The sequence below is a fragment of the Mustelus asterias genome, chromosome 10 (genome assembly GCF_964213995.1).
Source record: "Mustelus asterias chromosome 10, sMusAst1.hap1.1, whole genome shotgun sequence".
In the NCBI taxonomy this organism is placed as follows: Eukaryota; Metazoa; Chordata; class Chondrichthyes; order Carcharhiniformes; family Triakidae; genus Mustelus; species Mustelus asterias.
Window position 1 is genome coordinate 15,094,320 of NC_135810.1, and position 15,188 is coordinate 15,109,507.

The window sequence follows — 15,188 nt, forward strand, 5'->3', positions numbered from 1 at the left end:
GTAACTGCGTGGGTTTCGTCCAGGCGCTCCGGTTTCTTCCCACAGTCCGAAGATGTGCAGGTTAGGTGGATTGACCATGCTAAATTGCCCCTTAGTGTCCAAAGATGCATAGGTTAGGTTGACTGGAGCGGTAAATATGTGGAGTTACGGGGATAGGGTCTGGGTATGTTGTTCTTTCAGAGAGTCGGTGCAGACTCGATGAGCCGAATGGCCTGCTTCTGTACTGTAGGGATTCTATGGTGAGTCCTCTGGTTCGCAGTTGAAAGAATTATTTCCCCTAAACCTCAAACTATGCTTTTCCTACCACAGAGGAGGAATGCCTGCTTTCTTTAAACGTGCCTTTGCTCTGTTCCACCTAGAATAAATTGAAGACTCCTTTTAGAACCAGCACCTTCCTCCCGTACTATCATTCTTCACACCGAGACTTGCTTTACCGGCACATCCCCCTGCTGTTGGCACCACTAACTCCCAGCAAAACAGACCTCAGGGGGCACTGAATGGTACTGCCATCCCAGCCATGGCACAGCCAAACAAAGTCCTCCACAGGGATAGATTGTTTTATCTGTGTACTTGACAAATACATGATCAGTGTGTACTATCTACAAGATGCACTGCAGCAATTCACCAAAGATCTTTAGACAGCACCTTACAAACCCACGTCCACTTCCACCTCGAAGGACAGGGGTAGCAGATACATGTGAACATCATCATCATCACTCAGCATCCTGACTTGGAAATATATCACCGTTCCTTCATAGTCGCTGGGTCAAAATCCTGGAATTCCCTCCCTAACGGCATTGTGGGTCAACCCACAGCACATGGACTGCAGCGATTCAAGAAGGCAGCTCACCATCACCTTCTCAAGGGCAACTAGGGATGGGCAATAAATGTTGGCCAGCCAGCGATGCCCATGTCCCACGAATAAATAATAAAAAATCTGAAGGCCACCAATATGCAAATAGCAATTGGCAAATTAAGTTGCAAACTTGCCCCAATTCATCAAAATCCTGGATACCGCAATGATTTTCACAGGGCCATTCATTTTGACAATGCTACTATCTTTTAAGCTTAGGCAGCATTGGTACTTAATGCCAACGGGACATTTCCAACAGTGTTTGATGGTTGTCCTCCTCACGGTAACTAATCTAGCAGGATATCCTAGAGCTAATCTTTCCTAAACTCAGTGCCCTCCTTGTATGCTATGCCCTTTATTGCTTGCATGTCAATGCCCAGAATGGAAGATCAACTCTTGTGTCTTGGCTTAGGAGATAGTAAAATGACTGTTCTCCTTCGAGCGGAGTTGAGTCAGGAGAGATTTAATCGAGGCATTCAAAATCATGAAGGGCTTCGAATGAACATATAATGAGAAACTCTTTCCACTGACAGAAAGATCAGTTTAAGAAGATTAGCACAAGAACCAGAGGTTGGATGAAAAGGATTTTGTTTTTAAAGGCAGCAATTTATTGTAACTGTCTGAAAGGGTGGCGGAAAAGGATTAAGTTGTCATTTTTAAAAGGTATTGGTTAAATACTTAGGGACAAAATTTCAGGATTATGGGGAAAGAGCAAGGGAAGTGGATCTTTTAAAGAGCCAGTACAGATATGATGGATCGAATGGCCTCCTTCTCTGCTGATAGATTCTATTTAGGAATGTCCATTTCAATGTAGTGTGGGTACAGAGATGAGAAAGAAGCAAATAGGCTGGACTTAAGCTTATGATGAGTGAGAGGAAAATGCGAAGGAGTAATGATCATGTCGATAAAATGAACAACCAAGATTGAGAAGAAATAGTTGGGCAATAAGGGAGAGATGCACTCAACGCAAAATTCAAAACTACAACAGAAATCTGTTCATTTTTACACTTCCCCAGGCTGTGGCTAATTTGCTTCAAGCTGCTTCAAAACCTGTCAGCAGCAGTAAGGTCTTTCCGATGAACCAGTCGCACATTCTGGCTGGAGCTCTCCGGCTGTTCACACCTCACTGCCGCTGCCAGCGAGAACCGAGAATTGGGCTCTCAGCTAAATCTCCATTCACTGCAGGGGGACCCGGAGAATCCCAGCCGCGGGCGAGGTGGGAAGAATCCGGCCTTGTGTCAATTTTGCCCAAGTCTTCAGCGACTCCAAGAGCTAATCCAATCCAAAAGGCTGAGGTGGCAGTGGCCTCTGGGTGACAATTTGGTAATTTAGTTCGTAAAGCTTTCTCTGAGGCTGTAAAAGGAGTTGGGGAGGAGACACGACACCAACTAAAAATGTTCTCCTGACCTGTAAGCAACATTGTTAACGGTGATTACAGAACTTGTAACGGACATACATAAATCTGTACAATCAGATATGGCACGGTGGCACAGTGGTTTAGCACTGCTGCCTCACAGTGCCTGGGACCCAAGTTCAATTTCAGCCTCGGATCACTGTCTGTACAGAGTTTGTACTTTCTCCCCGTATCAAGGAACAAAGAAAATTACAGCACAGGTCCCTTTGGCCCTCCAAGCCTGCACCGACCATGCTGCCCATGCCTGCGTGGGTTCCCTCCAGGTGCTCTGGTTTCCTTCCACAGTCCAAAGATGTGCGGGTTAGGTTGATTGGCCATGCTAAATTGACCCTAGTGTCAGGGGGATTAGCAGGGTAAATATGCAGAGTTACGGGATAGGGCCTGGGTGGAATTGTGGTCGGTACAGACTCAATGGACCGAATGGCCTCCGAATGGTACTGTAGGGATTCTATGATTCTTTGATAACCCAGTGCAAGCTTGCATTGTTAGCTGTTTGTGATGACTTCAGCTGCATTCTACTGTAACGATCTTCTCATTAATTTTTTTTATTCATTCATGGGACATGGCTGTCGCTGGCTGGCCAGCATTTATCCCATCCCTAGTTGCCCTTGGAGGGCATTGCTGTGGCCCTGGAGTCACACGTAGGCCATACCAGGTAAGGATGACAGATTTCCTTCCCTAAAGGACATTAGTGAACCAGATGGGTTTTTCCGACAATGGTAGATTCTTAATTCCAGACTTTTTTAGTGAATTCAAATTCCACCATCTGCCATGGCGGGATTCGAATCCGGGTCCCCAGAACATTATCTGAGTTTCTGGATTAAGAGTCTAGCGATAATACCACTAGGGTTACCGCCTCTCTACAGGGATGTCAAGCAGAAAAACAACCGAGATGAACTCCTGGACAATGCTGTCACCACACAGGTCTAAGCAAAACAGAAGTTTCAATATCAACCAATGTTCAGCTTCTATTCTGCCGCAAACAGGCAAAAGTATTAACTTTATTTTACCTCCACACAGACAGGGGTGGGGGCTATTTGGTTTTGGCAGGGATGTGAAATTCATGTCAGTGGAAATTCAAATTAAACGGGATGTATAGTGGGCAGAGCCAGACCGTGATCTCAGGTCTGACCATCCCACCAAGATTGAAAGTTCATCCCGTGGAATTTCGCGGTACGATTACTTTGGTTTTCCTGTCACCTTGTTGCTCACATCCGCATTTTCCCCCCGCTTCATATTGGCTTTTGGACTGAAATGTACCTTTTGCTTGGCTTCTTTGCATCAACTTCTGAGAGGTCTTCCAGGTTTCCACAGTTTTCCTTTTTGTGCTCGAGCAGATAAGGCCAGCGTTTCCTTTTGGCAATATTGATCACGATCATTCGACGGGCTTGAATGGCATTTCATTGTCATTTCAACGCAGGTGGTTACTCATCTAATTCACATGTGTAATTCTTTTCCCAAAAGAGGGCAGGAGAATGTCAAATGAGCATCTGAAGTTTTTCCGTTAATCTTGGTTATGGTAAAATCTAATTAATATACATGGGTTTCTGCACGCATGAAAACTTAGGTTGCAATTTTAACCCATATGTGGACTATAAGGATGCATTTTTACTGCGTCTACCAGTCTAAGTTGAAAGTTGCCTCATTTATACTGCTTGCTTTCAATTGTAAGTCACTTGCTCAGGAGCAACTTCTACCCTGGCACGTCCAAAATTCCTCTCCTTACACCCACAAAACTCCAGAACTAGTTTTGATTGCTATCCAGGAGTTATACTTGTATGTGGCTTCAACCCTGAGTAATGAGAGGCTGCCTTAAGGAGACAGATTGGCCCTGATTGTGAAGCTTTAGCATTCGTCAACACAGAGGTTGCAGGACACAGGTCAAAGAAACATCTTTAGGCACCTTTCACTACAGTGGCTATTGTGAGAATTGGTTACAGCCACAGAACTAAATTTAATTTTAGTATTATTTCTCTGGACCCCTCAAAACACCCAATATCTCTCATTGCTCTACAGTGAAACACCTGTTATTAATCATGATCCAACCTATGTTAGTGCAGTAACATGGTGGCCATTAAGAGATGTGTAAGAAATGGTGTGGGACGGCTGATTTTTAAAAATACTTTTCAACTAGGGGGACTAGTTAGGGTAAATGCATTGGGTTATGGGGATAGGGCCTGGATGGGATTGTGGTCGGTGCAGACTCGATGGCCAAATGGCCTCCTTCTGCACTGTAGGGATTCGATGAATTTTGCTCTTTGTTTTAGCTGAGATCGGTTCCATCATTGCGATACATGTCTACTGCTTTAGAGTACAGTATATCTGTTGCCCAATACATCACACTTTTAAATTCATTAACTTACCAACAAAATACTTAAAGGAATAGGCCGGACTGATCCAGGTAAGATGTTTCCCTTGGTCGGGGAGTCTAGAACCAGGGGACACAGTTTCAAAATAAGGGGGATGTCACTTAGGAATGAGATGAGGAGAAATTTCTTTACACAGAGGGTTGTGAATCTTTGGAATTGTCTACCTCAGAGAGCTGTGGAAGCTCAGCCATTGAGTGTGCTTAAAGTGGAGACTGACGGATTTCTGATTCACAATAATGTAAAGGGTTCAGGGATAGTGATTGTAAATGTCTCTGATCAGCCATTGAATGGCGGAGCAGGTTTGATGGCCTGAATGGCCTACTCCTGCTTCAATGCTCCTACTTGGAAAACTGAAAGTAAAAGTTCCCTTAGTGGTGTTTACTGACTGAAAAATTAATTGTCCTTGTGAGTTGGTGGGTGGGAGAAACGGAATGCACAAAGTACTTTTAATCAGTCTCCATAATCCACTGTACCTTAATGGAGGCCTTTTTTCCCCCCCGCAAGTGCCTCTGGATCTATTGCTGGCTCCATCTTGTACACGATAACTAATTGTCTAATTTCTGTGGCAGACCGATCCTGTAATTCTTGTCAGATTCCTCCTTTTCCGAGTCAGTTTTCAAAAGGGGTTTAGAACCATATGTTTGTACAGTTGGGAGACTGATTTTAGCATCTCTGATAAAAAGTTTAATTACCCATACAACACCTGTTTTTGTTTGCATGTGCTTACAGGTTATGCAAGTAGAAATCTTCCACTCAGCCCACAGTCATCGATTGACAGTGAACTGAGTACTTCTGAGCTGGATGATGAATCTATCTCTATGGGTTATAAACTGCAGGACCTGACAGATGTCCAGATCATGGCAAGACTACAAGAAGAAAGTAAGTATGTGATGAGCTAAGGATACAGTTAAACATGACCTGTAGTAGCCAAAGTAAATATTGTCAAAGAATGTTAGCATCTATAGCGGGCAGAATGGGCTCAGATAATTTCCTTATTTCCCCCTCTTAAAAGAAGCCCAATTATATTGTCATGAACTTGACCCCATTTCACAGATCTGGTCACAAATGAGCAACAATAATGGATTTCTCTTGAATTACTTTTCAATAAAGTGGAGTATGCGAGAGATATTGACAGGAATTCTCCTGCGGCTGGAATTTTCCGGTCCCGTCGCTGTGGATGGAGATTTGGCTGAGCACCAAATTCCCACTTGGCTGTGTTGTGCATGTTGCTGACTTCAGATTATTGGCTATAAAAGTTTTATCATGGCAAACTTGTTGTGAATAATCAAGGGTGGATCCTCTTTGTGCGCCACCATTACAGTGAATGAATGCCTGCAGAACCAATGCTACATCCCATATTACATTCCCCCTCCAGCTCCCCCCTTCCCCCATTCCAACATCTCCTAATAGCTATTTGCAGCTTTCTCCAGTCTGTTTCATAAGTGCTTGATAGATCACGGTATTGGGTCTATCAGATTTCTGCTTCTGATGATACTTATATGTCTGTTCAAAGTCATCCATTGGGAATTGTCCGTGCAGACCATTTTTTGTTTTGCTGCAAGATCTGTTATCGGCTGTAAAGAAAATTGACCAGAAACTGGATTTTAATCTTGATGGGTTTTCCCAGTTTGTTCAACTGGAAAAATGGAGATGAACAAGTCGCTCACTTTCTGTCTGCATAAATAGGGCGGCACAGTGGTTAGCATTGCTGCCACCAGGGACCCGGGTTCGATTCCCAGCTTGGATCACTGTCTGTGTGGCGTTTGCACATTCTCCCCATGTCTGCGTGAGTTTCCTCCGTGTGTTCCAGTTTTCCTCCCACAAAGTCCAAAGAGAACGTGCAAACCACACAGACAGTGACCCGAAGCCAGAATTGAACCTGGGTCCCTGGCACTGTGAGGTAGCAGTGCTAACCACTGTGCCACCGTTCCGCCCCCAATTATTGACCAGCACAGCACAGAGAAATCCCTTGTACTTCTGTGAAATCGTGACTTGGGCCCTGAAAGGGCAGACCGGGCCACAGCTTAATGTCTGATCCAGAAGACGGCACCTCCAACAGTGCAGCACTCTCCCAGTACATCCCTGGGATGTGTCGGTCTCGATGTGCTCAGGTCACTGAAATGGTTTTTGAACTCAAAACACTCTGACCGAGAGGTGGGATTGCTACCAGCTGAGCCATGGGTAACACTCTAAGTCACATTATTTATTGAATAGCATACATCTTTATGCATCATTCCGTGAGCAGCCTGTAAATCGTGGCATGTAAGCTGACCCTTGAAGCCTTGAAAAATCCTTTCAAAACAGGGTTGTATTATACACCCTGTACAGTATAAAATATGAACCTTCAGGGTTAGTGTTGGTGGTTGCAATTTTAAAATGTGTGGGTGTGTCCTAAACTTCAGCACATCTTCTCAACAACCTGGCCTGTATCACCTGACAGATCGAAGACGCTGACTTCATAGGCAACTATAACTTTAAACATGTGTCTCTGTGCTGAAACATTGAGACTGACTCCAAATGTGAGTACTTCACCCTGAAAAAACATTTATAAGCTGTAAAATGGAGACGTTGACTTACACGCCAAGTATTGGCCGAATTATGCACTTTGGCGCTAAAAACTGGGATCATCTCATGTGCGGGGTCAACTTATATACTGCAATCTGTGCTAATTGTTTTCCAGGTTCTATTTTACTATTGCGTGCAGTGTGTCAGGATTTAGGGTGAGATTTTCCAGCCTCGCCTGCCGCTGGGATCGTCCGGTCCTGCCGAAAGTCAATGAGATTTTGGCTGGGCTGTCGAATCTCCCCACTATGACAGGGCCTGGAAAATCCCAGCTTTAGTCTCTGGATCGTATGCATTTATTTTATGTTCAGTTACAAATCACCTCAGCAAAATGCTTCCTAATTCTCTTTGTATATTCCCCCCCCCCCCCCCCCCCTCCCCCCTCCCCCTGCCCCGCCAACCCCCGCTGATTTCTAGGCCTGCGGCAAGATTACGCTTCCACTTCAACAACCATTTCTCAACGCAGCTCCAGTACCTCATTATACTCGGCAAAGCGAGGGACGAGCAGTGACCAGGAGTACGACTGCTGCAGTCTGGAAGATGAAGAAGAGTTTGACCAACTTCCCCCGCAGCCTCGCCTCACGAGGTGCTCTCCGCCATTGCGAAGTATGCCACACTCACAGACTTTTGCCAGCATCAGAGAATGCAGAAGAGGCCCTACCCCTTCCTCCTACTTGCAGTCCAGTGGTTACCCATCCTATTACTCGCAGGGACACACGTCCGATCATCATCAGTACCGAACAAGTACAGGTAAGATTTTACAGATTGGCACGCAAATGCTTTTTATCCTTAACTTAAATTTCCAGCCACGGCAAAGATGTTTGAGTTGGGAATTGGAAGCTCCTTTGTTATCCAACCTCCAGCCATCCCAAGTCAGGTGTAGCATGGATGCGAATCTGAGTAAAACCTCCCACTCTGACCTGGACAATACCGAGATTTTCCACTTTCATCTGTGGCTGGGATCATTTAGTCCCGCCCAAAGACTAATGGACTTGTAGCTAAGCCATCGCATTCTCCGTAGAGGGTCCCACCATGAGGGGGCCAGAAAATCCCGGCCAATGTGTCTTTTAGTCTGAACTACGATTAGTGGGCACTCTCTCTCAATCTTGTGAATGCATACCTTCAGTTATTGTTTACTTGTTAACCATTTCAATGAAGAAACCACCAGTGCAAGTTAAAAGATGGCTTCATTCTACTTGTAATTATGAATTATGATGTTATTATCTGGTAAGGGTCATCGCCAAGATGAAACATTATCTCTGGCATAAGGATTGGAATAGATTTTATCAATCAGCACTCCCAACACCTGTTTAAGCCTCATGCCCTGAGAGTACATACTGAGAATCCAGGCTAACCAGATGGGTGGATGGATACACTGTCTTCCGACTGGAATACTTGATATGTCTGCCCATCTCCTGAAGTTTTGCGCTAGATTTGGTAGGTCACAAAATCAATATAAATATGCATCAAAGAGTGGCATGGTGGCACAGTGGTTAATACTGCTGCCTCACAGTGCCAGCCTTGGGTGTCTGCCTGTGTAGTTTGCATGTTCTCCCCGTGTCTGCATGGGTTTCCTCCGGGTGCTCCAGTTTCCTCCCACAGTCCAAAGATGTGCGGGTTAGGTTGATTGGTCATGCTAAAATTGCCTCTTAGTGTCAGCGGGACTATATGAGTAGATACATGGGGCTATGGGGATAGGGTGGGATTGTTATCGGCGAAGGCTTGATGGGCTGAATGGCCTCCTTCTGCACTGTCAGGATTCTATGATCAATTTTTTTAACTGCATTCTTCAAGGCTGTTAGGGGCACAGACTAGGAAATCAGTCATTTGCAGCCTACAGTTTTTGAAGTTGTGGACTGTGTGGATCATGAGTCCCAGTATATTGGATCTTGGCTAAGCTCCATGCAGGGAATACAATTTCAGAAGGTGTACCACCGTACTAGGGAATTTTCACAGTAACTTCATTGCAGCGTTAATGTAAGCCTATTTGTGACGCTAATTAATAAACTTAACCTTGATTTCTCATGGAAATACATAGCATTAAATGCCTGAAGAAAAGTTCATTATTTTCTTACTCTAGAGATCTGGAAAGAAGTGAACTAACACCTTCTGTTAAAGAAGCGAATCATTTGATTGGAATGAGGCCAGAAGTGAAAAATGGAAGAGTACAAGTTTCTCTGTGTAATCAATAACCTGTTTGTGAAACTGCCGAGGCAACTTTGAAATTACAGGCAGCACGATGGCACAGTGGTTAGCTTTGTTGCCTCACGGCGCCAGGGTTCGATTCCTGGCTTGGGTCACTGTCTGTGTGGAGTTTGCACATTCTCCCCGTGTCTGCGCGGGTTTCCTCCGGGTGCTCCGGTTTCCTCCCACAGTCCAAAGATGTGTGGGTTAGGTGGATTGGCCATGCTAAATTGCCCTTAGTGTCAGGGGGATTAGCGGGGTAAATGCATGGGGTTATGAGGATAGTGCCTGGGTGGGATTGTGGTTGGTGCAGACTTGATGGGCCGAATGGCCTGCTTCTGCACTGTAGGATTCTATGAATCTGTGTGATGCGCGATATAACTCACGAGGCTAGAGATGCTCGAGGAAATAAAGGCTTTTATTTACTATTACAATGGAGCTACCATATATAATACACGATCCCAGACTGAGGGGTCCCAGACAGAGCAGTGACCTTTATACCTCTCCCAGGAGGCGGAGCCCGACTGGGATGTACCATAATAACTATAATACAGGTAGAACAGCCCAACCCTAACCCCAACAGTAACAAGTAGAACAACCCAACCCTAACCCCAACAGCAACATATATACAGACTCATAGTACTGGCCAGACCCTGGCTCAGTACTACCTGGTGGGAACCAACGATGGTTCACCACACTGTGCACGCAAGGATTAAAGAGAAAACAGTAAAACTCCCTTGATTGTTCAGAGATTTTCCTTCCAACTAGTGATTGACAATGCTTTACAAAATGATTTCAGTTTTTAGTTTTTCTCTTTTCATGATACGCAGAAATTTGTCGATTGTATATTTTGTATCTCATACCATGCTGCTGCTTTTGAGCTCCAAAGAACAAATTAATGGCCATGAAATGTCAGTACGCCTTTGAATTTTGCTGAAGTAACTGAAATTTGATCTATATTCAATGTTACCCTTCTTTATAGATCAGAGCTTTCAATATCCTTGACAAATGTCCCAGTAGATTTGCAATCAGACATTCACCGTGGATCATTTTACATCATTTTAATGCTATTTGCAACCACATTCATCATAACAATATATAACAATACATATTGGTTCCCAAACTGTATTAATATTTAAATGCAAAGTATATTAAGAAAACTGGTGAACATCAAGGGCAGGATTTCCCCCCTCCCCTCTCCTCCCTTCCCCCTCCCCTCCCCTCTCCTCCTTCTCCTTTCCTCCCATCCCTTTCCCTGTTTCCTGGTGATGGAGGGGACTTGCCGTTGGCTGGCGTCAGGGGGATCTTCTGATTTCACCAATGTCAATGGCCTTTTGCGTTGTTTGCCTGCAACACCGCCGGGAAACCCAGGGCATCGATGTGATTGGAAGATCCCACCGGCAGGAGGAGCTGGAAAATTCAGCCCCAAGTCTTAGAATCGTAAAATCATAGAATTCCTACAGTGCCGAATAGGCCATTTGGCCCATCGAGTCTGCACCGACTCTCTGACAGAGTATCTTATCCCGACCCGCCCTATTCCTGTAACCCCACACATTTCCCCTTGCTAATCCATCTAATTTACAAATCCTAGGACACTAAGGGACAATGTATCATGGCCAACCCACCTAACCTGCACATCTTTAGAGTGTGGGAAGAAACCGGAGCACCCAGAGCAATCCCATGCAGACACAGGGAGAAGGTGCAAACTCCACACAGAGGGCCCGATTTGACCATTTTCATTCTAAGTGCCGAATCTGGGCGTAGTACAGGTCCGACTTAGAAAGCTGCTTTCAGGCGCCCCCATACGCTCTCAGTCATCTCCAGTCCCATTCGCGCTGTCGGCGGGGCTTAGTGCGGCCAGACGATCGGAGCTCTGAACTGCGCATGCGCAGTTAGAAAAAAATTGGAAAAAGCGCGCCCATGTCAGATCGCTCCCGAGCCGGAGAAAGCGGCCCAGGAGCGAAAAACGGGAGCAAGGGTGTATCTAGGGGGCAGTGGGGGGGGGGGGGGGGGGGAGGAGGGAGGCGGGTAAGATGTATCTCGGGGGGTGGGCAGATGGATCTCTGGTGGGGGGGGCAGATGGATCTCTGGTGGTGGGGGGCAGATGGATCTCTGGTGGGGGGGGGGGCAGATGGATCTCTGGTGGGGGGAGCAGATGGATCTCTGGTGGGGGGCAAGATGGATTTCTGGTGGGGGCAGGGGGGTCCACTGCCATTCTGCGGGCGATTGGTTGGGGGGAGGGGGGCAGGGGTGGCGATCGGTCTGGGTAGTGGGGGATGGATAAGTGAGGCAGTGATGTGCGTGGGTAGTGGGGGGTGGATAAGGGGGGCAGTGATGTGTGTGGGTAGTGGGGGGGTGGATAAGGGACACACACACACATCAATGCCCCCCTTACCAAACCCCCCACTACCCAGACCGATCGCCACCCCTGCCCCCCTTCCCTCCCACCGATCACCCGCAGAGTGGCAGCGGAACCCCCTGCCCCCCCAACAGAGATCCATCTGCCCCCCCACCAGAGATGCATCTGCCCCCCCCCCCCCCCCAGATACATCTTACCTGCCTCCCTCCTCCCCTCCCCCCCGCCAGGACAACGATCTGGCCTCACTCCCCCCTTCCCCCGACACCGAACTTGCCTCACTCCCCCCCCCCGCCCCCCCAGAGAATGGTCTGGCCTCACTTCCCCTCTCCTCCAGAAGAACATCTGACCCGCCTCCTCCCCCCCCACCACCGGACAACGATCGCCCCCCCCCCCCGCCCCCCCCCCCCGCCAGAGGCACATCTGACCCGCCTTCTCCTCATCACACCCCCCCCCCCCGCCCCCAACCAGACAGTGATCTGACCTCCCTCCTCCCCCCACCACTGATCTGAGTCAGAGAGCCGTTGGAAACACTGAACGCGCTCTTCAGAGGCTGGAGCATGCGACTCAGACTTTTATTCAGCAGGTCCCTAAAAGCACGGTTCCGGATTGGCAAACGCAGTGGTAAAGGGTGAAATGCTGATAGAGTTGGGCGGGCAGTTCATTAATTCAATTTAAATGCATGCAAATGCATTTAAATCGTTGTTGCGCCCGATTTGGGTGCGGAACGGATTCCCGCCATTCGCGGGTCTCAGTAAAGTGGCAATCTGCGCAGACGCGGGTGCAGATCGCGATAAAGGCCTCACACCCGACTTTACCACGATTTTGCACCCAAGAATTGTTGGTAAAATCGGGCCCAGACTGTCACCTGAGGCCAGAATCGAACCGGGTCTCTCAAGCTGTGAGGCAGCAGAGCTAACCACTGTGCCACCCAGACTAAACGAAAATTTAAGGTTTTGTGCTAAATTATGCATCCACAACTTTACATGCGTGTGATTAAGCTGGCAGAATAAATTCACTCCCAGGCTGCATCTCATAGAGTCCTACAGTGCAGAAGGAGACCATTTGGCCCATCAAGCCTGCATCAACCACAATCCCACCCATAAACCCATGCATTTACCCTCGCTAGTCCCCATGACACTAAGGGGCAACTTAGCATGGCCAATCCACCTAACCTGCTCATCTTTTGGACTATGGGAGGAAACCCACGCAGACACGGGGCGAATGTGCAAACTCCACACAGACAGTGGCCCGAGCCGGGAATCGAACCCGGGTCCCCGATGCTGTGAGGCAGCAGTGCTAACCACTGTGCCACCGTGCCGCCCTATCTGAGATGTTGAGTATTTCAGATTAGCACAGATGCACAATTAAAACCAGTGGGAACAAGTGTAACCATTTTAACAGCCTCACTGATATTTTCACATCTCTTTTCCCTTTTTTTTACTAACTTGTTAAATAGTTGCCATCTGAACCATTCTGTGTATCTTGTTTCCAATCTCAATTTTCACGAGAAAAAGTGAAATCTCTTCAGAGCTAATGGTAATTTGATAATTCCCGTAAGATGAGCTGTCTCCTGCCTGGGCAACCCACAGGAAATTAAATAGGAGTGCTGTCGTTTTAAATTTAACAATACAAGCATATTCTAAAATTAAATAGAGCTGCTATTACCTATTTATCTAACCTTTCACGCTCTTTGCTCCTGACAAGGAGAAACATTCAAACACTTCGTTAAAAATTTTCATTTGTAGAAACATTTAGTGCAGTTTTAGTTAAAAAGTAACTTTAATATTTTGAGTTTGACTGATTATCTCAATGTTTTAAGAATATACTTTGATTCCTAATCAGCCATTTCTAATTCATTATACCATCCAGGGAATTTCTTCAGAAGTGGTACAATATAACTGTCTTATGTAATGAATGTCCTCAGTATTGCACTGTTGACCCACTCATTGCTTTAGTGCAATGCACAAATGCCCTCAGAAGAATAAGATGAGAGTTTTTATCTAAAATGCATCTATTGATTACAATATATTGGCCCAGATCTTCTGGTTTCCGGATCGTCGAGGACCAGATGTACTGCGGAAGATGTGCTATGGGACCCCCTCCTCCAAAGTCTCAATGCGCCGCTTCTATGATAATTGCTTAAGAGGTTTAAACTTCTGATGGACAATTCCCTTGCTCCCTGGGGCCCTCCTTTTGACTTACTTAGCTGAACAGTTACCAAGGAAATGTGAGGCAGAAAAATCCTAGTCTAAGTCCTGGATAACTATACAACTGATCACCCAATCACTCACACTGACCCCCCAAATACCCCCATTGATCCCTGATTGTCACCTCTACTGCCCGTCCCCCCCTCCCCACTACACCACTGACCATCTAACTCCCCGACTTGACCCAACTTGACCCCTCCACCTCTCTGACCCCTGCTCCATATGACTCTCTCCGCACATACCACACCTCGCCCGTCCCCCTTACCCTCCATGACTCCCCTGCCTGGCACTCTTACCCCACCTCTGCCTTTTGGTGGAACCCGCACCACATATGCTACATAGAAGTTCACACAACTACACTGGGCGCATCTTCCAATTTAAAATGCAAGTTACCACTAGCTTCATTCACCGGAATTTTCCAGCCGTTCTCACCCCGCCGCGGCTGGAAGTGAGCATGGAGAATTTAGCGCTTCGCCAAATCTTCGTTCACTGCAGCGGGACAGGGGAATCCCACTGGCGTGAATAGCTGGAAAATTCTGCCCATTATGTTTAAAAGAAGTGATAGGAGGGCTTCTTGGCCTTTACCTGGGAGATCCGATCCACAGAGAACCTGGGAAATTGGCTGAACATTTCTGACCTTGTTTACTTTGTACGCACTGGTGGATGTGATTGGTGTTCCCCATGTTGTGTCTGATGGAGAATACATCTAACTGCAGTGTGACCACAGTCTCAGATAAGACATGTGGATAGCAACAAGTCGAGGAAACCTTGCTTCCCTCATTGTCAGGGGATCCTGAAGAAGCTTCAAATAAAAACGTGGTGATGAATCTGAACAATTGTTTGCCATGGAATTAAAACAGGAAGTAATGAAAATATACATCAGTTCCCATCGAAGCTGATGAGAAAGAAGATGGGCTCATGTGTGGAAAGTAAACCATCTTCTAGATAATTCTGATAAAGTGTGACTAATTAAATTGCTGATCTGTTAATTCCTTCTTAGAAACCACCTTGCTGTGTTTTTAAAGCAATTTTTGTTTCCTATATCGTATTTGCAATGTTTGCATCTTGTTCATAGAATCTCCAGAATCTACAGTTCAGAAGGAGGCCGTTTGGCCCATTGAGCCTGCACCAACAACAATCCCACCCAGGTCCCATCCCTGTAATCCCTCATATTTACAGTCCCAATCCCCCTGACACTAAGGGGCAATTTAACATGGCCAATCAACCTGACCCACACATC

General features: G+C 46.4%; 1 protein-coding gene across 2 annotated transcripts in view; it reads left to right on the plus strand.

Annotated features, from left to right (window-relative positions):
* Positions 1-15,188, plus strand: part of slain1a (SLAIN motif family, member 1a) — a 121,912-nt gene that overhangs the window by 87,130 nt on the left and 19,594 nt on the right. For both annotated transcript variants that reach the window (XM_078222739.1, XM_078222737.1), the window contains exons 3-4: positions 5,366-5,515; positions 7,616-7,948. In XM_078222739.1, the coding sequence (XP_078078865.1) occupies positions 5,366-5,515; positions 7,616-7,948 (483 nt within the window). The remainder of the gene's footprint in view (positions 1-5,365; positions 5,516-7,615; positions 7,949-15,188) is intronic.